This window comes from Martes martes (genome assembly GCF_963455335.1).
Source record: "Martes martes genome assembly, chromosome: 16".
Taxonomy (NCBI): Eukaryota; Metazoa; Chordata; class Mammalia; order Carnivora; family Mustelidae; genus Martes; species Martes martes.
Window position 1 is genome coordinate 58558857 of NC_137904.1, and position 23535 is coordinate 58582391.

The 23535-nt window shown below is 58.2% G+C and overlaps 1 protein-coding gene across 4 annotated transcripts; it reads left to right on the plus strand.

Moving 5' to 3' along the window:
- The first annotated feature begins 1680 nt into the window (after window positions 1–1680).
- Window positions 1681–18529, plus strand: GPRC5C (G protein-coupled receptor class C group 5 member C). Of its 4 annotated transcripts, none has more exons than XM_080826011.1 (5): window positions 2372–2486; window positions 8661–9743; window positions 12546–12640; window positions 14827–14976; window positions 16631–18529. In XM_080826011.1, exons 2-5 carry the CDS (start codon window positions 8693–8695, stop codon window positions 16661–16663), a joined length of 1329 nt encoding a protein of 442 aa, XP_080682137.1. In that variant the 5' UTR covers window positions 2372–2486; window positions 8661–8692; the 3' UTR covers window positions 16664–18529. The 4 variants fall into 4 exon arrangements, with proteins under 4 accessions (XP_080682138.1, XP_080682137.1, XP_080682136.1 ...); XM_080826009.1 differs by lacking the exon at window positions 2372–2486 and adding an exon at window positions 2561–2873; XM_080826012.1 differs by lacking the exon at window positions 16631–18529 and having other exon boundaries at window positions 1681–2486; window positions 14827–15398.
- The last annotated feature ends 5006 nt before the right edge of the window (window positions 18530–23535 follow it).

Below are 23535 nucleotides of genomic sequence, written 5' to 3' on the forward strand. Positions count from 1 at the left end.
ATTTGGGAGCACAGACAACCTTATACCTGGAGTTCTGGAAAACACCATACCTCTCACAGAACTTCCCTTCTGGCCAACGCAGGCTGCCTGTGTCCAGCAGCACCCCTCGCCCCCATGGGGGTACTCACGGGGGCTGGAGTGGGGTGGGGCTCTCCAGACCTGGACCTCCAGTCCCACCATCCCACACCCAGCTGGGCCCTGCCTGAGGGACTAAACCAGAGGGCACCAGGGATCCTGGAGGCTGAAAGGGACAGGTCATCTGCCCCGTGGGCCTTGCTTTGTTTTGAAGGCAGATCCTGTTCCAGGGTGAGACGGGGTGAAAAGGGACCCAGCAAACCTTTCTCGGAAAGCTGCCCTACATTTCCAGGGGTGCCTACTACACAGGCTGGCACGCCTCTTCACCCACTGCCAGTGGGTGGCCAGGCGCCCCATACCCCAACCTTACCCCTGCCTGGGCAGGGGCTGACAGGGGAAAACTTGCCTCTTGGGAGAGTCCTCTGTACCTGAAGGAGTTCCAGAAGCCGGAGAAGATGAGTTGGCTCCAGAATGCTTCTGCTCCCAGCCCATTTCCCCTGCATCCATCCCGGGCTCTCAGAATTGGCTTTTCACATATGCTAATGAGGGACCCTCCCTGCAAACTGATTTCAATACTTGCCTTGTTAATGAAAGCCACGAGTCAGAGAGTCAGAGGTCAGAGGGACTTACTGGCTCGCTTAGGGCTTGCCTTCGCAGCGACTGCACACCCTCATGGGAGGTTTCGGGAAGATGTGGGGGCGGGAGTGGACTTAGGGGAGGGGGACGGAGAGTAAGGCACAACTTTGCACCAGAAACGCGCTGTTCTCTTAATATTTAAGAAGAACGGAAACAATTCAGTGATCACCGCACTTCCCAGACTTGCAAGGGACGGCAAGGCACAGGGAGGGAGGCAGGTTCTAGAAAACACAAGGCCCCACCGCCGGCCCCTGCCGCTAAGCAAACAATCCCTCCTGGACTCCGAGAAGCCGGTGCGCGAGGGGAGGGGCAGGCCTGGGCTTTATCGCTCCGGCAGCTCCTGGTGATTCATTGAGTTTGACTCCTGCTTGTCGTAGATTGAGGCACACAAACAGCCCTGGAGGTACCCCTCCCCTTTCCCCGCGCCCTCCCCCCAACCTTGCCGTCCCCGAACCCGGGACCAGCCGCCTCCCCTCCCCGCCCCTCCCGAGGGCGCTCCGGGCAGTGCAAACACGCCCCGTCGCCCGCCCCGCCACCGGCTGGCTCCGACCGCGCGCTGCTGGCGATCCCCCAGGCAACTCGGCGTCACGAGAACCAGCACCCCGGAGACCCGGAGCCCTGCCCTCCCTCCCCGTCCCCTGGGCCCCGGCCAGACCCAACAACCTCTCCCTTCCCAGTGCGCCGCGGCCCCTCCGGGCCTCCAGTGCTTGCTAACTAGGCCCCGCTGGGCGCCCCCGGACTGCGCTGCCCACCTCCCGCAGAGCCCGCCAGCCCCAGGGGAAGGCGGCCGGAAAAATCTCCTCTTGTTTACTGGGCCGGGGACGTCCCAGACTGGATTCGCTTCCCCAGTTTTGCGGTTCCCTTTCTGCTGATTCCTGGGGCTGGAGGGGAAAGGGTGGTAACCGGCTGGTCCACCCCGGGGCAGAGGGTGGGGGTGGGGCGGAGGGTACTCGAACTCGTGGAAAAGTCCGCGGGCGGCTAGAGAGCTGGACTCGGAGTCAGGGCGGATGCGTCCCTGAGCGCAGGGACCGCGGGGGCCGGGTTAAACACTGTACCTCGGGGAACATGACCGTGAAGGCTAATTAGGACAAGTCGGAACAGGGAACGGGGACGCGGGGAGGGGAGCGCTTGCTCAGAGTTGGACCGTGTCTGGGGCGGTCGCAGGAAATCCAGGCGCAGGGGAGTCAGGCCCGGGGTGACGTTTGTTCACGGTTCCGAGTGGATCCCCGCCCCGCCCACGGCGGTAGGGACGCTCGCGGTGCGCCCTCCGCACCCCCATGCACGTTTGGTGACCCAGGTGCCAGGGAAAGGCCGCGTGTATTAGAGGCGGACAGTCGGTGGGTGGTGTGTCCACGTGTGCAAGCTCGGGGAGGGGGCACAGAAGACGTGACAAAGACGGACTCTGTGTCCGAGTGTGCGCCTCGCTCTAGCCCAGAGCAGCGAACTGTGCCCGGCGTGTGTCTCTCACGGAAGGGCCAGGACGAAGGTGACGAAGGCTCGGTGAGACGCACCCAGGTGGCCGCCGCGCGAGTTCGTGTGTGTGCGCTGGGACATGCGGGGCGAGAGAGCCCGCGGGAGAGGTGTGCTGGGCTGCACCCCAAACCGCTTTCCGGAGGGAAAGCCGAATCCTGAAAGTGAGTGCGCGTGAGTGCGCGTGAGTGCGCGCGCCCGCGTGCGGGGGCGTGGCAGTAAACAGCAACAACACTCGGGCCAGCTCCGCCAGTAACTCCGAGCTCCCTCCCCGGCCGGAAAGTGCGCCTCGCCGGAGCCTGGAGGTGAGTCGGCGGGGGGAGGGCCCGGCGGGCTTTGTTGCTGTGCAAACGGATTGCACATACCTGGAGCGCCGCGGCCGCGCGATAAGCGCCTGAATGGAGGTGATGTCACGGTGATGCAGGCGCCGGCCCACCCTCGCCCAGAGAAAGGAGCGGAGTGCGGGGAGAGGCCAGCGCCAGAAGGAGGGACCGAGCGCGGCCGACCCAGCCCCGGTTCCCGGGAGAGGCAGGCCCTGCGCCCCGAGCCCCCGCCCGGGCCCCGCCACCCCAGGCCGGGGCTGTGTCTGGCTCCGCGCCCTCCGCCGAGCCCCTCTCACCCCACTCGCGCTCCGCTTGGGGCTGGAGGTGGCCCCAAACGCCGCGCGGAGTGCGGCGGGCGGCGCGTCCCAGGTAAGGGCTGCTGCCTTCCCGCTCCGCCCTCCGCTCCGCTGCCCGGAAGAGCCCGGTCGGCCCGGCGGGCCGTGGGCGAGGGCAGAAGCCCGAGGGTGGAGGACCGGGGCGCGGGGGACGCTGCGCCAACTCCGCTCGGTCGCAGAAACTTTCCAAACCGGCGCAGGCTGGGGACCAGGGGTGGGGGAAGCCCGGCGCTGTCCCGAACTCCACAGTCGCTGCCCCCTCCACTCCCGCGGCCCTTTGCGTGAGTCCACGGTCAGCACTGACTGGTGGGGCGGCCTCCTCTCCGGTGCCCGGGGATGGGGAGAGCAGGTTTCTGTGGCCTAAGGGAATGCGGGAGACAGGATGGGTCCCTGCTCCCCAGGCGGGGGGAGCGCCGGTGCAGACCGCAGGAATGAGGAGGGAAATTCTCAGAATCCTGTAGAAAGTTTGGAATCAGACCATTAAGGAGCCCCTACTTCTGGCAGCTTGGCTCCTAGATCCCTGCTCCCCTCCCCTCTCCTACCTGCTAGGGGTTTTCTTGGGGGGGGGGCTTGCAGCCGCAGGGGTTGGGTAGGGCCTCTCCATCCTCAAGCCCGCAGTTCTACACCCCAGAAAGCTGATCATTTCAGAGCTGCACGATCTTGGTCCTACAGCTCAGGGATCAGAATGTGTCAAAATAGGGTTCTGGGCTCTTGGAGGTCCCCACCTTGCCTTCCTATGTGTGTGTGTGGGGGGGGCGGTGCGGGGCGCATTCCGGAGAGGAATTCCACAGCAGACCCTTGGATTGAAGACTTCCACCTTTCAGAATGCTCAGGAAATTTTGGCCCTAAGGTCCACTTAATGTGGAGGTCTAGGCTGAGGTTTTCAGAAGCCTCTCCCTCCCCAACCTGGGTACCTCAGTACCTCCTAGCAGGGCATCTCTGATCTCTCTTATCCGTGGGTTTAGTCTCCAGAGCCCCCTGGACAGGAGTAAGATGATAGGCGCAAGTACAGAACTCCAGGGAGGGGAGGTGGGATGGGGGAGAAGGGAAGTAGATGGGAGGGCTGTTGCTGGGTCCATCCATCTGTCCTGATAGGCTGCTGAGTGCTGGCAGATGAGGAAGGGGGATGCTCCGTGGTGTCCCTGGGTGAGCCTAGGTGCCTCTGAGAGGGGGCTGTTGGGGGTCATGGCACCCTTGAATGTAACCACAGGCTGCATATCTATGTCTTACTCTGTCCTTGAGCCTGGGAGATCCAGAACAGGGTGGCACTGTGAAGCCCTTAGTACCTTCTTCAGGATGGTCTCCTATGCCCTAGAGGTTCTCAGGTTCTGGTGTGAATGGCAGGGTTGAAGTGGGGGTTCTGGAAAGGTGAGTGGGTCTGAGTGCCTCTGATCGAGCCAGTCAGGGCCAGCTGTGCCTCTGAACCCACCCCCCTGCTGAGGCCTCTCTGCTCCCCTTGGAGAGAGAAACTGGGAGGAAGGGGATTCAGGAACTGGATTGGGCTGACTCAGACCAGAGCTGGGGGCTGAGTGGCTGAGCTGGGGAGAGGCCGATTTCAGAGGTGATTAAAAATATTTGTATGACTGATTCCAGGGAGGTGAAGCAAAAGGGCCCCTTTGTCCAGGAAATAATCCAAGACTGGGCTGTGCTGCCACGGTGGAGAGGGAGAGATTCGTGGGGCAGGAGGAGGTCCCTCACCCACTCCCCTCCTTGGTCCCACTGAGAACCTTGAAAGAGAAGATGTGACTCCAGCCTGAGGAAGGCAGGGGAGAAGCGGGCACTGAGTCTGTTCTGTGAATGCTTTTTAAATGCCTACTCTGTTCAAGGTGCAGCTCTGGATGTTCGCAGGGATGCTAAGATACACATGGCTTGTGCACTGCCCTCACACACCTTCCAGCCTGGTAGGGGAGGCCCTTGCGTAGAAGAGCCATCCAGGCCCAGAAGACAACCAGGAAGTGCAGGCTTTAGGGACCCACAGGAGGGAGAGCTTTCCCCCTTCCTCCCTGCAGTCCCTGCAGTCGTGTAAAAAGTGGCATGGGTTGACTGAATCTGCATTTGTGGAGGTCAAAGGACCCATGCAGAACTCTTCTGAACTTCCTTCTCCAAATATGTTGGCCTCCACGGATCACTGCCCTAGGCTTGAGTAGGTGTATTCTTGTCTCCGTACTGGCCATTGGGTTTTCTGGGGAATAGAGAAATGGATTGTGTGGGGTGGGGAGGGTTTGTTTCATCTGGGGCTGGTAAGTTTCAGGGCCGCTGGGCAAGCAGGGTCCCCCGGCGGGAGGAGGAGCGGCAGGAGGAGTTCTCTTTCCTCTCCCCACATTGGGGCAGAGAGCTTCGAGGTTGCTGGATGCTGGGTAAAGGCGTGTACTTCTAAGAGCAAGATGGATGAGAAGAGTAAGTGACCAGAAGGGTTGCAGAGCTAAATGGGACCTAGCTTGTTGGCGTTTCTTTTTTTTTTTTTTTCCCCCTTCATCATGACAAGGCTGTTAACCAGATTTGAACTTGTAGTATGGGCTTTGGTATCCTTTTCCCCTCCTTCAGCCAGTCCTTAGATTTTATTTGGGAAATGATCTCTCAGATCTGGCCATTACGGCTTTACCTTTGGCCTCGATCTTTAAACGGGTGAATGTGTCCTCAACAAATCGATTGCCTGTGCATTTGGCCAGATGGAGATCTTAAAAGCACAACCCTGGTTATTCCACGTTTGTGTAAAACACAGCTTTCGGTGGTTCCCCATTGCCTTTAGAACGATGCCCCAAACTCCCTCCCTGTAGCATTTCTAGTCTGTGTCTCCCCTTACATACTTGGTTCATACTTGATACAATACCGAATAAAACACTGTTGAAGGGTCTTCTCCATTCTGTCTTTTCTGACCCCTTAGTTGGAAGAGCTTCCATCTGGGTGTTCTTGGAGGGCCTTCCCCTCCCCCGGAGGCAAATTCTGTTGTGTGGTACTTAACCATTTTCTCACACACCAACCTTATCTCTCGTACTGGATTTTAAAAACCATCAAGTCATAGAGGAAAAACAAAACCAAAAAAAAAAAAAAAACCATCCAGTCAGGGACTGCATTTTTTCACCTTTGTTTCCCAGAGCTTGGAGGACGACTGGCCTTTGTCCCCCCACAAATGCACAGTAGATACTTTCTGATTGGGAATCGGTGCCTGTTTCTAAACTGGCACCCAGAGCTGGGAGGGGGTAAAGTACTGGAAAATATGCAGATACCTGGGGGCTAAGTCGGGGCCTTTCTCAGGGCGCACTGCCACATCTCCAGCTCTACCACAAGTTCTGGCTGCTTTGCTGTGAGCCCCAAACACCCAAGATGGGGTTGAATGCTTAGGAACCCATAGCACAGAATCTGCAAATCACCTCTCTCCCTGGAGTGGCTCACTGTTCCTCCTTATCCATCAATCATCGACCCTTCTTTCTTTCCAGCACTTGTAAACACAGTTTATGCTTTATTGATTTACGATTACACAGAGTCCCCTACGAAAGCTGATTTAAATCTTGATGCCGGGGAAGCATGCTTTTGCGTTAGAACCGAGCTCTGACCATGCAGTTATTTGGAAACACAGTAAAGATGTTAGCTTATTAAGAGTTAATGATAGGTAGCATGGGGGTCAGGGGGGAGTCAGCCTAACTGAAAAATGAAGTACCTGAATGTGTCTGGGTGACTCAGTCAGTTAAGCGCCTGCCTTCGTCTCAGGTCATGATCCCAGGGTCCTGGGATCGAGCCCCACATCTGCTCTCTGCCCCGTGGGGGGCCTGCTTCTCCCTCTCCCTCTGCCTGCCGCTCCCTTTGCTTGCGCTCTCTCTTGCTCTCTCTGCCAAATAAATAGAAATCTTAAAGAAAAAGAAAAAAATGAGGTAGCTGAGAAGGTCGAGATACCTACAGTGTTTTCAAGGGGTGCCTTGGGCCTGTGGGATATGTTAAAGGACTTTGAAAATTGACGATCTTTATTATGTAGATTCATTTAATTTTTGAGCTTTATTTTCCCTTATCCAGGAGCACGTACTCTTCCATTTATCAGTGACAGAGAGTTTCTGTTGACTGAGATTTAAGACTTTTGTTCACCTGTTAGAAATTAGGTAACTAGGAATGGTGAAAACTTAAGGGGGTAGACTGTACGACCACCCGCAAAGAAGGAAGGAAGGAAGAAGGAGGGAATCATGCCATTCCCTTGCAAGCCACTAGTAGTCACTATTGTCCTGGGAAGCTTGGTTGCCCTCTTTTTTTTTTTTTTTCTTTTTTTTTAAAGATTTTATCTATTTATTTGTCAGACAGAGAGAGAACAGGCAGGCAGAGTGGCAGGCAGAAGGAGAAGCAGGCTCCCTGCGGAACAAGGAGCCTGATGTGGGACTTGATCCCAGGACGTTGGGATGACCATGACCATTGACCCAAGCCAGAGGCAGCCCCCTAACCGACTGAGCCACCCAGGCGTCCCGCTTGGTTGCCATCTTTCTGGAGAGTTCTGGGGACCCAAGAAGGGAGAGAGAGGAAGAGGGTTTTTTAACTATTTACTTAAACAAAGGGGTGATTTAATGTGCATATCTGCATTTTGCAGTATTTTTGAACTTGGCTGTCTAGAACATCGGATTCTCTGTTCTCCAAGTAAATTTAAAATCTTTCACTGATTAGATATTTAGTTTCTCTTAACCTGCCACATTCTTTTTTTTTTTTTTTTAAGATTTTTATTTATTTGACAGAGAGGGAACACAAGCAGGGGGAGTGGGAGAGGGAGAAGGAGGCTTCCCGTTGAGCGGGGGGACCCCGATATGGGACTCGGTGCCAGGATCCTGGGATCACGACCTGAGCTGAAGGCAGATGCTTAACAACTGAGCTACCCAGGCGCCCAACCTGCCACATTCGTCACCTCCAATCCACAGAGGCTAGCCCAGCTGGTGTTGAGGGCAGGGGTTCTGTTTTGTTTGCGGCTCACCAGCCGCTCTAGAGCCGCTGTTGACGTCGGGACTGGTCCAATGAGTAGTACATAGAGTAACAGGGTACCTTCCTGGTGTGAATGAAAGATCTCTTTTTTGCCTTCTAGCTACGATGCCTTAATGTCTTCTGTGACAATACGTTCCTTTGGGCTTTGCATTACCCTTCCCCATTCTTGGATTTAAAATGTTAATGCCTCATAGGAGGATTTTTGCATGAAGTCATTAACTCCCTAGCTGAGAAATTATTTTATCCTTGACTCCGGCAACCAAGCTAGACAGAGAAGTCTGGGTTCTGAAGAGGAGAGCTGACGTGGGAAGTGGGCAAATGAAGGGCAGAAAAGGGAGGTGGTAGGGAGGAATCCGAGAGAACTGTCTCTCTCCATTTTCTCTGGCTGCAGGCCATGCCTTTCAGGGGGCTCGGAAGTCCGTGGTGTGTGAATGAGCGCATGGTGGGTTGGCCATGGCCATGGGCATCACAGAGGCGGAGTCTCAGGGCAGAGAGAAAGTGCAAAATGGGTGATAGGCTTGGTTTTGACTTGCTCTCAAACCCTGTCACCCTCAGCTCAAACGCAGGAGCTCAGGGAGTATTGGGATCCTGGTTATGATAGGGGAGGGGGGAACCTCACAGTTCAGGGACAGGTTCTGCCTTTCCCATGACTAGGAACAGAGATGACAAGTGGCTTTCATCTCTTTGCCTCTCTGGTCAGCTGATACGCTTCCCAGGAGTGCTGTGTCGAGAAGGATTCTGAAGCCTGGGGGACAGCCTTGTGATCCGCGCCCACTGTGTGCCCTGGTTCAGGATAGGGGGAAGCAAGTGACTTGTGCGTCCGAGTCTGGCCTTGGAGGACTGACTTTGCATTTTCTCTCCTTGTCTCTAGGGACCCAGCCGGCGCCTGGCCTGGGAGCCAGGATGGCCATCCCCAAAACCTTGCTGACGTGCCTGGGGCTGCCTCTCTTCCTGTCCGCAGGCGCCCAGGCCCAGAACCACGTGCCACCTGGCTGCAGCCCAGACCTCAACCCCCTCTACTACAACCTGTGTGACCGTTCCGGAGCTTGGGGCATCATCTTGGAGGCGGTGGCCGGGGCGGGAGTCGTCACCACTTTTGTCCTCACCATCATCCTCGTGGCCAGCCTCCCGTTTGTGCAGGACACCAAGAAGCGGAGCCTCCTGGGGACCCAGGTGTTCTTCCTGCTGGGGACCCTGGGCCTCTTCTGCCTCGTCTTCGCCTGCGTGGTGAAGCCCGACTTCTCCACCTGTGCCTCACGTCGGTTTCTCTTCGGAGTCCTGTTCGCCATCTGCTTCTCTTGCCTGGTGGCCCATGTCTTTGCCCTCAACTTTCTGGCCCGGAAGAACCACGGGCCTCGGGGCTGGGTGGTCTTCGCGGTGGCCCTGCTGCTGACGCTCGTGGAGGTGATCATCAACACTGAGTGGCTGATCATTACGCTGGTCCGGGGCGGCGGCGAGGGTGGCCCTCAGGCCAATGGCACTGCGGCCTGGGCCGCGGCCTCCCCCTGCGCCATTGCCAACATGGACTTCGTCATGGCGCTCATCTATGTCATGCTGCTCCTGCTGTGTGCCTTCACCGGGGCCTGGCCGGCCCTGTGCGGCCGCTTTCGGCGCTGGCGGAAGCACGGCATCTTCGTGTTGCTCACCACGGCCACGTCCATGGCCATATGGGTGGTATGGATCGTCATGTACACCTACGGCAACAGGCAGCGCAACAGCCCCACCTGGGATGACCCCACGCTGGCCATCGCCCTCGCCGCCAACGCCTGGGCCTTTGTCCTCTTCTACGTCATCCCGGAGGTCTCCCAGGTGACCAAGGCCAGCCCGGAGCAGAGCTACCAGGGGGACATGTACCCTACCCGCGGCGTGGGCTACGAGACCATCTTGAAAGAGCAGAAGGGCCAGAGCATGTTTGTGGAGAACAAGGCGTTCTCCATGGATGAGCCAGCCTCAGGTAGGCAGAGGGATACCTTCCCTGCGTCCCCCATCGATCGTTCCACATCCTGGACGGCGGGACGGTCGGGGCTGGTCTCCCGAGCAAGATGGAAGGTTCTCGAATTATCGCTAGTTTCCTGCCTTAAAGTCCCTAAATTCCATTTTTTAAGGTTTTTTTTTTCCTACTCCTGTGGTTCATGAATATATTTTCACTGGAAAATTTCAAACACTACCGATGACCCCCTCCCCAGGCTGTCTCCCCAGTTTTACCCCGTTCTTTCCTGTCCTGTGCCACCTCTGACTGGTATTTCACCAACACGGGCCTCTGTTTCCTCATCTGTAAAATGGGGATGATAATGATTGCTGTTCAATCGGGCTCTTGTGAAGACTGAGGTAATGCTTGTGCCTCGCACTTGGAAATTATTGTAGACATTTTAGCTATTAGCGGTCTGTATTCCTCTCCTTTTACTATGATCACAACCACCCTGCACGAACTTGTTTTTCCATTACGTACATATTCATAGTCTTAGCTTCCTTTAAAAGTCGTCTCCGTGAAGATTTTGTTTTTTTGTGTTTTTTTTTTTAAGATTTATTTGTGTATTTTGGAGAGAGTGCGCCACAGCACGCGTGCAAGCTCCGGGACGGACAGAGGGAGATGGGGGGAGAAAGAGAGAAGCAGACTCCCTGCTAAGCACAGAGCCCCACACAGGCCTCGATCTCACGACCCTGAGATCATGACCTGAGCCCCACTCAAGAGTTCGTTGGATGCTTAACCAACTGAGCCAGCCAGGTGCCCCGATTTTGTTCTTTTTAACAGAAGCACTGGGCCACATACAGGTCCAAGCAGCACCCACTCTCCCCTGGCTTGTCCCCAAGCTCCTGTCCTGGCTCGTTGTGAATGGGATGGGGCTTTCCTGTTGGAGCCCGGCACTAAGGGCACCGGCCAGATGTATGGCCTCAGAGGGGTCAGGCCGAGGGCGTCCTGGAATTGGAAGAGGCAGGAATGGGTGAAGCTTCTGCAGCCGGTGCCAAGCCCCTGCCTTGGGAGCAGCTTGAGAAGCAGGTGGGCAGGGGTGGGGGGAGCGGAGCGGGGGTGGGGATCATTCTCTGGGACACTTGGCCGCTGGTTGAGCTCCTGGCTTCCAAAGGGAAGAGTATTTCTCTGACATTTGTTAACTGTAAGGACCACTAGCATTTATTGAGCACCTACTGTGTGCCACGTGCTGTGCCTTTCCCGATGTGTCCTGTGGCATGCTTCCTTAGCCAGCTGCCCACAGTACTCTTTGTCCGACATGACTGGGAACTGGCGGACAGAAAGACCAGGACAGCCCCCTGACCCCAACCCCAGACTGGTCTGATCGGGATGTTTTGGGGGCTTAAGACTTCAACTGCTTGGCTGTCCATCACCAGCTCTGGAGTCTCTGCCAGGGGACTGAGTCAGAGACAGGGAAAGTTCCAGAAGCAGAACTCCTTGCCTCTTCTCTACAAACTGAGATCCCCATTATTTCTGTTTTGGGGGAAGGAGTGACCTTTGTCCTGTCCGGCACTTGATCTGTGATCTGCCCACTGGGGTAGTCCCCGGTCTGCATACAGAGTGGAACCAGTCGAGTGGGGGCGGGGCTCGGGCTCCCATGTCTGCTGTCATCCTGGGTCTGGCCAGGAGGCCCACGTAGTACTCAGCCTTTGTCCTCTCAAGGCAAACATTTCTGGGGCTGTGAGGGTTTTTTTTTTTCCTCCTCTTTTTTTTTTTTCTAAATGGAAAAATCAATCGAGTGGGCCCGGCACTTAGGAAGCCGGCCCTGTACAGTTGTGGTCCCTTGGAGCTGCCGGCCAGCAGCCTGCAGGAGACAGACATCCTTCCTCCTGTCCTGTGCTCTCAGGCCCCAGGGGTTGGTCATCAGCTTTTCTCGGACACTCTGGGAACCCCAGCAGGGTAGAACAGATCAGGACACCAACATACCCGAAGGCACGGGGAGGTATTCTTGGAGCTGAAAATAGTTTGGAAACTCGCCAGGGTGCCACAGGACGGGATGCATGTACGTTTGGTCCTCTTGGTGGGGCTCTGGGTTGTGGGGTCCTGGTGGGTCAGCAGCCAGCTGTGCCCTGGGATGACAGGAGGAGTCCCAGCCTGTGGGGTGTCTGCTCCGTGTACCCTAGCCTCTGGCAGCTGGCCTGCGTTGGTGGAGGCCAGAGCTGGAGCCTGGCCACCTTGGAAGGCAGCCGAAGGCCCATGTGCCCCTCTTGGCCTCTGGCCCCGCAGGGCGGATGGGGATATGAAGGTTGCTGACAGGAGCAATTTTCTTTGCCGAAAGCCGGTGGGCGGGGGCGGGGGTCCTCCCAGTGCAGGAAAGCCCAAGCGGAAGGCAGGCAGCGTCATGCTCTTCTTTTCTTTCTTTTTTTTTTTTTTTTTTAAGAATTTATTTGTTTATTTGACAGAGAGAGATCACAAGTAGGCAGAGAGGCAGGCAGAGAGAGAGAGAGGAGGAAGCAGGCTCCCTGCCGAGCAGAGAGCCTGATGCGGGACTTGATCCCAGGACCCTGAGATCATGACCTGAGCCGAAGGCAGAGGCTTAACCCACTGAGCCACGCAGGCGCCCCAGTGTCATGCTCTTCTTGACTCCTGACAAAGGCATGCTGGTCTCTGGAGGGGCACCCCCACCTGCAGCTACCCACCCCCCACCAGGTGGGCCACCCATGGCCAGGCTTCCCCCTTGGGTCAGACGTTATCCCAGGGAAGGTGAGCCCCTCTTCCCTCCCCATGCCCCCTGGGGAGCCCTGCCTGAGAGTCCACTCTGTAAACCACTCCTGTGTTTCTTTGCAGCTAAGAGACCGGTGTCACCATACAGTGGGTACAACGGGCAGCTGCTGACCAGCGTGTACCAGCCCACTGAGATGGCCCTGATGCACAAAGGCCCGGTGAGTGGGGTCCCAGGGTCTCTGTGGCCCCAGTGGAGCCCAGCCTGAGCCAGCCAGTAGAGAGGGTGCAGAGGCCATGTGGCCAGTGCAGGCTGGGGCGGGAGGTGATGGGGACAAGGCAGGCTTCTCCTTCTGGTGCGTCGGCTTCAGGGAGCAGAGCCCCTTGGCGCCTAATGCCCTTTTCCTGGAGTTGATGTAGACACTGCCTTCAGTGGCACTGCAGGGGGACCTGCCCTGTGTCCCTGGGCATCACACAAGGACCCCGGCCCGGCCCCGGGCTGCAGAGAGAGCGGAACGGGTCCTCCTTGAGCTGGTGGGAGATGCCTGCCTTACCCTAAGGAGCTTAGGGAGGGACAAAGGAAGGTCTCAGCCAGGTAGGAGGTGGCGGTCCTTAGTGCCCCCAAAGGCACAGGGACCAGAAAACAGGTCTGGGTAAGTACTTCTCAGCCACAGCTGTCCCAAGAGGGCCTTGGCTCCCCTCCCCCCACAAGCAGGCGGCGGCAGCCCTCGACCTCATACCTCCCCTGGGTTCTGGAAACCAGATGCTCCATTAGCCAGTGGGGGGTGGGAACAGGAAGACAGTGGGTTAGAGTCTCACTCACTCCATATATGTTCCTCCCCCTGGGCTGGCAGTCACTGTGGGGAGAGGTCAGTGACCTGCCTTGGCAAGACGCTGGGAACAGGAAGCCAGGGAGATCAGCCGGTGGTGTTCTCACCCCCCTCCGTGCCGTGAGCCCCAGGGCAGTGCAGCGTGCAAGGAATATCTGAAACTCCGGCTCCAGCCCCTTCCCTTTCTCTGAGCTGAGGCAGGGAGTCTCTGAAGGACGGGAGTGGAGTCTGCTGGTCCCAGCCGCTCAGGCTGTGAACCACTGCCCCCCAGCCCCCGGTCCCCAGGATCCTTCCTCCAGCCCCTGTCCCAGCTTGGCCACCCCTTAGTCACCCTGGCACACTGAGTCCCGCTTCCCCGGTGGTTGGGGATCCGGGCAAACAGGGATGTTTTATCTGACACGGTGATTCTCACAACGCGGTCCCCAGGGCCCCCCACCCCAGCATTACCATCACCTGGGAACTTGCTGAAAATGTAAATTGCGTGGAGCCAGGGGTGCGACGGCTGATGGTTAGCATCTCTTCGTGGCATCATGGTGACAGCTTGGAGTCTGCCGGGATGGGAGTTGTACCCAGAGAGATGAGCGAAGACGACAGATGGGAGCTCCCCTCCCCCACTTAAACACTGATCTGGCCACCACGGGGTGGAGCCTGATTGGGTGTGACGGGGGCCCCAACCAAGTGCCCAGGGGATTCTGAGGCACACCCAGGTTTGAGGCCCACCTGCCCAGATGTTCTGGGAGCTTCCAGGGGCCTGTCAGCCGGGGATTGCAAACCAGTGGGAGGACCTCCCGGGTCTGATTCCCCCAAAGGCAGCGTGGGGCCCTGGAGTAGCAGGGATTAGGGATAAAGCAGGTGGGCTAGGAGTTCGCCTTCCTTCCAGGGCAGGAGTTGGGACCGGTGCCTCTGGGCCCTCCCCTCCCCCTGACAGCCATCTCTCGCCCACACAGGAGCCGGACCCCTGTAGCTCTAGCCAGGTTCCCAGGCAGAGAATTTGGGGCTTAAGTCTCCACATCAGACTAGCCTGTTCAGGCTTCAAAATAAGAAACAGGGGCACACCCAGGACCTGCCGGCTGTCCTCGGCCAGGCAGACCTGCCGCTCTGATGCCACTGGGCGTCACCTACTGCCACTTGAGGGCTCGGGGAAGAGTTCGGGGAGAAGGGAGCCGGGGAGCAGTTCCTGGGCGGGTAGTGGCCACTCAGTGCGGTTCACTCTGCACTGGGCCCCAGGACATGCCCCAGGAACTGGGAGCAGGAGGGAGGAGGCTCGAGAAGAGGATGGATCCTTCGGAAAACAGCGAAGCCCCGGGGGCCATCAGAGGTGACCGGAGGCCTCTTCCCATGCCTAGAGGCCAGGCGCTCTGCAGTGTGAGGGCAGGGGTTCCAGGTCAGAGGCCAGTCCCTCCATTTGCAGAGGTGGAGTCCCCCATCCCATGCCGCCGCTGGGGCCCTGCTGGGGGGCCGTGGCGGGGGGCGCAGGGAAGGAGGGGAGCTGGCCAGCACAGCCCTGCGGGAAGCAGAGCGTGTGTGCGTCCGCCCTGGCGGAAGCGGGCTCTGAGACCTCCTGTCCTTCCTTCCAGTCCGAAGGAGCTTACGACGTCATCCTCCCACGAGCCACCGCCAACAGCCAGGTGACGGGCAGTGCCAACTCCACCCTGAGGGCCGAGGACATGTACGCCGCCCAGAGCCACCAGGCAGCCACCCCGCTGAGAGACGGCAAGAACTCCCAGGTCTTTAGAAACCCCTATGTGTGGGACTGAGTCGGCGGCCAGGTGGAGGCCGGCAGATCTGGGGAGGGCCCCTGGGACGGGGCCCCAGGGGAGGAGCCCAGAGCTCTCCTGCGGCCCCTGCCCCCTCTGTGCCTCAGAGCTGGGAAGGCCGTCCCTGTCCGCCAGCGTCTGGGTGGGTGTCCCCGGCCCCCTGTCCCCCACTCCTCAGCGTTTGTGAGGCTGAGGAGCCAGCCCTGGCTTCGTGCTCCAGCCAGATAGTGTTCTTGGGGTGGTGGCCGGCCAGTGCCAACATTTTCTGGAGTCTTCGGAGAGATTCCTGCAACCTCGAGAGCTTTCTCAGGCGCGTCTGTCCTGGGTCTTTCCCAGGTCTTGCTCCTCTGTGAGGGGCAAGGGGGGCTAATAAACACGTTTTTGCTTTACGAGCCCTTCCTCTGGGAATGTCGTTTTTGACCCCGGGCTCTCTGTCCCTGGTGAGCCCCTGCCTCCCTCTGAATCCAGCTCACGTGAACGCCGCTGCTGCTTTTTCCTTCCGTGCGGTTAAGGAGCTGACACCTGCCCGCAGGGAAGGAGTTTTCAGCTGAGCCTGTGTGTTGTGTCGTGTGGCGTCGCATGCGGTCAGAATGGACTCCGGGCCCAGGGCCTGTCCAGGGTCTAGTCTAGCATCTGGGCTTAGCTGAGATCAGGCAGCTTTTCTCGGGGACCCCCTCTCCCAGCCGTACACGGGGCCAGAGCCGGGAGGGCGGACCCACCACCACCACCCGGCAGCTCTGCAGAGGGTATATGTAAGGGAAGGCAGACCAGCTTCAGACCCTCTTAGACGGGGATGGCCATTCATGTGCTCCAGGGTATGCGGTGGAGAGCGGCCGGCCTGTGCCTTTAGATCGTGCTGTGCTGAGCACGGTGGGAGCGGATGGCTCAGAAAGCCCCAGTGCTTGTTTACAAAGTGGGTTTCCAAAGGTGGAAAGGGTCAGCCGGTTCCGGCTGGTTTCATTCCTGGGCAGTTATTAACATGTCCTCTGGCCGAGTCCTTTATGATAAACAAAGCCTTTCCACATCAGCTCATTTTAAACCTCCTGGCTGCCAAGAAGGGTGGACAGGACAGCCTTCTATCCTCTCTCCAGAGTCAGAATCCCAGAATCGTGCCATTTTAGGGTTGGACGTGGCCTTACAGGCAAGGCGGGGGTGTCCCTCTCCTGGCCCCTGTCACAGGTATGCAAACTGACCCACTGAGGCCACACAGCCTCTAGAGGTGGCCAACACCGGTCGGGTTTTCTGGAGCTCTGTCTTCCAAGGCCCACTCTGGGACCAAGCCAGTGGCCTGGGCTTGGATGAGCAGCCGCGCTCTGATCCTTGGACACCGGCTCCGGGCTTTGCAAAAGGGGCTGCCAAGCCCGCCCCTCCTGAGCTTGGGAATGTTTGTCCCCAACGAGTCAGAAGCTATTTTCTGACACCGGTCGTAGGGAAAAAAAAATGTCTCTGTTGGAAGGGAGAGAAAGGTTGCCGGAAGAAAAACAAATTTCTCCCAGAGTTTCCCTTCTATGTCAGATCGCACCGGCCCCGCTGGGACTCAGACACTGTTTTTAGTAGAAGCCGAAACTTGGGCCCCCCCGGCGGTAGGGTCCCCTCTGACTCTTGCTCTTTCTGGTTACTTTAGGCTCAGTCCCCGCAAAATAAAACGAGATGGTAGAAGCCCTCTTCCCTGAACCACACGTCGTCCTGATGTCCTCGTACCTCTGTCCGGGTTGGGCAGGGCCCAGCACCTTTCCCTTGTCACTGGAACTGGGAGGGACCAGAGGCCACCAACAGGAAGCAGAGGACTGAGTGGGGGCCTTTGAAGCCCCGAGGTGTGTGGCGGGGTCCCCGGGGCCAGTCCCTTTGCTGCCCAGCCCGCCTCTCCTGATCCCCCACGTGACTGAGGCCACAAGGATCTACAGGACTGCCCAGCCCGTCTCCGTCCCCTCTCAACGCCCTTCCCCCAGTCACAGCCCGCGTGTCCCCATGCTGTGGTTCTCCAGATGGCCATCCTCAGATGCCCTGTCTTCACGCCACGGGCCTTCCTGGCCGTCTTGCTGTCCAGCGTCAGCTTGTCCCGCCTGTGCCTGGGTGTTCGGAGCCAAGCCCTGGCGGAAGTGGACTTTCTCATCAGGGCTTCCTGCCACCACCTGGACCGAGGAAGGCCCCGGAGCAGGGCCGGAGCTCAGCCCGAGGCCTGGGCAGACACCGCTCCTCTTCGTGGCCTGTAGGTGGTGGATCCGAGCCCCTTTGGTGCTTCTTCCCTCACGTGCCCTCCTGCACCATGGCCCCGTGCCTTCCCCACCTGCAGTGCGCTGGGGCCCACTGAGACATCAGGTGGGGGCTGGGCTGCATCCTCAAGGGCCAGCTGAGAATCTGGATCATACAGGCCGGGGTCTCAGCTGCTCACAGGACTGGGACTCGTGCCATGTCCTGCTGGGCAGACACACAGATTTCAGCCTCCCCTTGGGCACCCCAAACGTGCTGGTACTCTTCCTCTCCCACGACATGCTCCAGAGGGTCCTGACGGCCACCCAGGGAAGTAGGGGGCATCTTTCAGGACCTGGTGATGGTGGCAGCAAGGACGGAGATGTGCGCAGCTCCAGACTCAAGGGAACGAGGTCTCTGTAGCATCGTCTCCTGGTTTTGTCCTGCGCTCGGGTACCAGGCAGAGCCGGCTGGTCCAAGGGGGCCTCCCCAGGCATGGCCCCTGGAGCTCTGTGCTCAGTGCGGAGACTTCTCTGGGTGCCCAGGGTTGGGGGAGAGAACAAGAGCAGGGCCCAGCCTCGCTCTGTGGTCAGCCCGCAGCTCTCCAGTGCCATCCTCGGGCCCCCAGCAGTCTGTGCCTTTGTTACTGGGATATTTTTCCAGAGTAAAAATTGGGCTAACAGGCCCTGCAGAGAGAGTAGGGCTGTATAGCTGCCTGTGACAACTCCCCCCTCCCCCCCCCAACCCACACCCCCTCCACCACTACCATTGACCGGTCATGCCCTGGGTTGCTCAGCTCCTGGAACAGAGTATTACTTCCCTCTATTGGAGAGGAAGAGGGAGCTCTTGGGCACCTCAGACTTTTCTTGATCTGGGGTAGTGGCCCCAAGATCTCTTCCAGTGAATAAAGGCACTGTCTTGCTTTTTGAAGTGATCGTCTCACGGGAGTCTGGGCCCCACCAGACGGCCTCGAAGAGCAGCCTGCAGTGAATGGGGGTTTGTTCATTGAGTACACCGGGGACCTGGGTGTTGGCTTGGGGAGGATGAGCTCCTGAAAGCCGCAGGCCACCCTGGCTCAGGGACACCCAGTGGCCCTGCTCCCTCTAGACCATGGCCAAGTGGAGAAGACAGGTGTGTTTTCAGGGGAGAGTTGCCTTTCCCCAGGTGGTCCAGCCATATCACAAATGAGCCTGGGATGGAAGAAGAAAACAAAAAGAGGTTAGAACAGCACCTCAGTAAATTTCAGTCAAGCCATTCAGCTCAAAGTAGAGCAATTTGGACCGTAACTGCTCAGAATTAAAGAACATTATCCTCTTGTTTCTGAGGAATTCCTATCACAGAATCCCCATGTGTTCACGGAGAATGTTTCTGGGATTTGATACATATTTTTAACCTAGTCTCTCCCTTCTAGACCAACAAAGACTGATTCCAACTTTTTCTGGGTTGGGGATTTATTCTAAGGGAGGAAACCAAGCCTCCAAAAATAGCCAAGATTTGTGCCTGCACCCCTCCCCCTGCACCCCTCCCCCAAGGTCTGGGAATGGAGGACGGGGTAAGGGGGGGGCAGCCCCTATCCTAGTTCTGCCGCTGCCTGGTGTGCTGGAGGGGCTCCACTGAGTGCCATACTGAGCTCGTGGGAAGGCAGACGGGGGCCAGGGGGATGATCACTACCTCCCCTGAGGACCTGCCAAGGGTCACACCCAGTAGTCCCCTTTACACTGGTGTTCACACCTCACGTAAGAGCTAGAAATGAGAGCAGCAAGAAACAGGTGAAGTGACTTGCCCGGCGCCATGCCCTCCAACCCTGTGTCACCAAACGAGGCACTTTCTCCAGCCCCACGGGTTTTGCAGAGATCAGGCTCAGGTGCAAGTGACCCGATTTTGTTTCCTGTCTGCTGTGTGCCTTCTGGGCCCTCCCGGAAGCTGCAGCCCCCGCTTCACACATCCCCATGAATTATTTAGATCTCTTCCAGCTGGGTAATGCTCTGACCTCATCCTCCTCCTCGGGCTGAGGGCGCAGCTCTGACCTTCCTCTCCTTTTAGGAGGGATATTGACGGATGGAGGCCTGGGGGTGGTGGATCCCTCTGCGGGCTCTGGGTGACTGAAAGGTACAGGGAAGGAAGTGAGGACCAGAAACCAGCTGCCCTTTTAGCAGGAGGCAGTTCTGCAGGGAGAACATGACCTAGGAATCCAACAATGATGGGTTCGGATCCCAACTCGTGCTTACTCGCTTTGTGACCTTGGGCCACTCAGTTTCCTCCCCTGTAAAATACAAGCACTAACACCCCGAGTTCATATTTAGTGTCTAGTTCTCAAGGTCACTCCATGAAAGTCACAGTTTCATGGAGTTAGCTGTCCATTGTCTTCTGCCCAGACACACTGCTTTCGGGGCCAGATTTCACTGGGCTCTGCGCTCTGGAGATGGCTTCTTTCCTTTTCTCCGCTGTCCCTCATGCATGAGGTCCCCAGAGTGGTGGGATAACAGATTGCCAGGACTGGGAGGGGGTGCTAAGGAGAGGGACAGACACTGACTGGCAGGGGTTGACCATCAAGATGCTAAGAGGGTCACCTGGGGCACAGGAAGTCAAGAAACCAGGCTGAAGAGGGGGTCTTGAACTGCTTTCAGTGAACAGGAAGTACTGAGTTCCTACTCTGGGGACAGAGAGAAGCAGTATCTGGTCCCTGCCCTCTGGGGGTTCGGAGCCTAACTCTTCCTTCCCGCAGGTCAGACCCAAGGACTGAAGTGGACGGGGTGATACTGGGCTCCCTCCTGGATCCAAACGGGTTAGCATCCCACTTCCACCAACACCCCACTCCCCCCCCACCCCCGGCTCCTCAGGTGGGACCTAGTTCTTACTAACTCCTCTGATAAGCTTTCCTCATCTGTAAGTTGCACCCTGAGGCCCAGCTCTGCATAACCCCTGGAACTGCGACCCTACTAGCTGAAAGGGGACCCCGAAGCACAGGCTGTGCTGAGAATGAGCCCTCACGGCCTGGATTCAAGGTCTGGCGCAGAGCTGAGTGGGTGCAGAGGCGCTGGGGGCCCAGATCCTAGAGGCTCTACCCTCGCACCTGTGCCTCTCCAAGCCAGGGCCCCGGGGCGCCCCGGGAGCACGAAGAGGTGGGCTTCAGCATCCGACGGCGCCTGCGGGGCCGGGGGCCAGCGAAGGTTTTACGGAGTCCCTAACCCAGCGCTCCAGCCGCCGCGCAGCCCTCTCGGTGCTGACCGGGCGCGTCCCTGACTCCCTCCCGCCGCCTCTGCACCCAACCCACCTTCCCCCACGCACCGGGGGGCTGGGACGTGCGGGTGGGGACCGACTGGGCATCCGGCGTCACTCCGAGGGGCCCCGCCCCTAGCTGCCAGCCAACCCGAGGCCGCCTCCTGCGCCCCGCCTCCTGCGCCCCGCCTCCTGCGCCCCGCCTCCTGCGCCCCGCCTCCTGCGCCCCGCCTCCTGCGCCCCGCCTCCTGCGCCCCGCCTCCTGCGCCCCGCCTCCTGCGCCCCGCCCCGCCCTCCCTGCAACCTGATCCCCGCCACCCCGAGGAGCCGGCCGCGACCGGCTGGCTCCGCTTCCGGGCCCGCTGGGGGTTGGTGGTAGCGCAGCTCCCTCCCCAGCCTGAGGCCTAGTAGAGACCCTCTGCTTCCGCTCTACCTACCCCCCACCCCGGGGGGTGGGGCGGATCACCGTCCCCTGTGACCTTTTTCCTGTTCCCTCCCAGGCTGTGAGCCCCAGAGATAGCGTTCATTCCCGTGTCTCTGGGCCCAACACCCAGCAGGGGGCCCAGGCAAGTGCGTCTTTGTGCCCAAGGGGTTCACTATGCTTGCGTGGGTGGGTGCAATGGGGCTGGCGTGCAAGGAGCCCCAGCGCTACCTTGAGTCTGCCTCTAGCACAGGGTCCCTCAGTCTCGAACCACTGACACTGGGCCTGGATCATTCTTTGTGCTGGGGACATCCCGTGCGTTGTGAGAGCTGAGCAGCCCTCCTGGCCTCCCATTTACTAGATACTCAGTAGCAACACCAGCCCCTTAGTGGAGACAACGAATAATGGCCCCAGACATTGCCCAGTGTCATCTGGGCGCAAACTGTCTTGGGTGGAGAAAACACTGTCCTGGGGTATTACAGTGAACATGGAGCCTGCCGCTCGCAGGGCGCGGGGTCTGAAGCAGGAGGCTTCTGCTGGCTAGGACTTGGTGACGCTGTTCCCCTTGATGCCGGTTTACAGCTGCCTGGGGCCAGCCTGGGGACTGGGACCTTTAGCCTGACATTTGGGCAGCATGTGACTGGCCAGCTCTTCTCACCGTGCAAACAACTTCTGGGCTCCTGCCCTGTTGTGGGTGCTGAGCGGAGCCCTGGGACGGAGAAACTTGGGTGCTTTTCTGTCCCCGGCAGTGTCATTGTGTTAGAGGTTAATGGGACACTTAGGTAGTCAGGGCCAGGGTCCCCAACGCGAAAGCAAAAAAGCGAGGACAGCTAAGACCAAACCACACCAGCATCCTGTTTCATAGCTTAGGACCTGAGAGCAGCATCCTGTCCCAGCGTCTGCAGGAGTCACTTTTGCAAAACATCCTGAAACAACAATGAACCATAAAACGTGGGTCACTATCACAAGCTGATAGTCTTCAGATGTCAGCCCCAAAGACCAGCAACATGTGAACAACAGCCCATTAGGGAGACAGATGCCTGATAGAAGCCCTGATTGGTACACCTTAGCGGCCAAGCCACAGGAGCCCCCCACCCAGGATGTTCAAGATAGTTCCTCAAAAGAGTTTATAAATTTGAACACCAAACTGGCAACCTCTTAGGGTTCCCTCCCTCTCCGGGAGCTTTGTACGATCACTCAGTAAACTCTGCCTTGCTGCCTATCACTCTCCCCTGGGTCTACCTCTTCATCCTTCGAAGAGGCGTGACCAAGAACCACGACCATAAGGGAACAAAAGTCCTGTAACAGGTGGGCACTGGAAAGAGACATGTGTGTCCATCGGGCAGGCTCTGGGGTTCGGGGATCAGAGGTGGGGAAGGAGGTACAGTGAGCTGAGGCCACCAACGGAGCCCAGGGGCTGTCAGGTGGGAGGGTTAGGGGAGCATCCTGGCCAACTGGGGGTCAGATATGGACCCCTTGGGGCCATCCAGACGTAGCAGGGCTCCATCCCTGTTCTCTCTTTCCTTAGGGGAGGTAAAAACCAGGTACACACCCACACACGGAGGTAAGGGGTAGGGAGCAGGGTTTCGGAGAAGGACAAAAAAATGAATCAGTCCCAGCGGGAGGAGAGTGCATCTCATCCCTAACCAGGGCTGTTTGGGGTGGTCCTCATAGGCAGGTGGAAGGTGGGGGGGGGGGCGGATGCTGTTGGCCTCACTGCCAACCCCCACCCTCACTGCACAGGCCAAGTAGAATTTTCCAAAGGATCCAATTCCCTGCTTAAAGGGGAAGGTTTTAACAGTGCCCCCTCCCCCTGGACATTCATATTTACCTGCATCCGCGCAGAGTCAAAAGATACCGCAACAGGTTGAAGGGGAGGCGGTGGGTCCCTGGGGCCGGGCAGATGGGGGTCATGAAGACATTTCAACTGTTTTCTTTCTCCCTCCCTCCTTCCTCTTACTCTTTCCTTTTCCATGAAAATCAAGTACCTATTTTTTTTTTAAGTTGATCTGAAAAAAGAAAAGGAATCCCAAGGTGAGCGCACCCTGTAGTAGCCTCCGCAACCCGCCCCCCCCCCCATCCCCTGGTCCCCAGCCCACCAGCGTTATCACCGCCAGCCCTTCAGGAAGGCCAGACCCCAGCAGTGCCAGGCCACGCCTCTCACTCCACACCCTCCGAGAAAGACAGGCAGCTTTCACGCTGCCAAGTCTCTTCCAGTGCATTCTGCCCTGGGAGGACTTCGGAGGAGGCTGAAGACAGAGGGCCTGGGGAAGACAGAGTGTGTTTGTTGCACGTAGGGGCATGGGAACCCCAACGCCCACTGCCCACCCCAACCTAACTAAAAACTGCAGTTTTGAGAAGACTGACTTTGATGTGTGCACACGGAACATGCCGGCGCGCTGACGCCACTCTCGAGGTTTCTGTGGGAGCGGCTCAGCGTTAGAAAGCACGGGGTGTCCCCCAGGGCAGAGAGTAGTACAGCGGGGAATGACGTTCGACCCATTCATTCATTCTCTCATCGGTTCTTCACCAGCATTCATTAAAAGCTGTTCCCTGCCACCGTGTCATTAACATCAGGCCCCACCCTGAACTCTGGCACACAGTCCTCCGTCCCCCGTCATCCCAGGACGCACCTCCCGCGTGTCAGCCTCCTGCTGGCCTGGTGTCTATTCTCTTCGTGAATTCTGCAGCTACTTTAC

Coding starts and splice junctions, on each gene's coding strand:
- GPRC5C (XM_080826009.1), top strand. CDS start 2,600: ATGCAGGCGCCGGCCCACCCTCGCCCAGAGAAAGGAGCGGAGTGCGGG. Junction 9,744..12,545: donor CATGGATGAGCCAGCCTCAG/GTAGGCAGAGGG, acceptor GTTTCTTTGCAG/CTAAGAGACCGGTGTCACCA. Junction 14,977..16,630: donor GAGACGGCAAGAACTCCCAG/GTCTTTAGAAAC, acceptor TGGTTACTTTAG/GCTCAGTCCCCGCAAAATAA.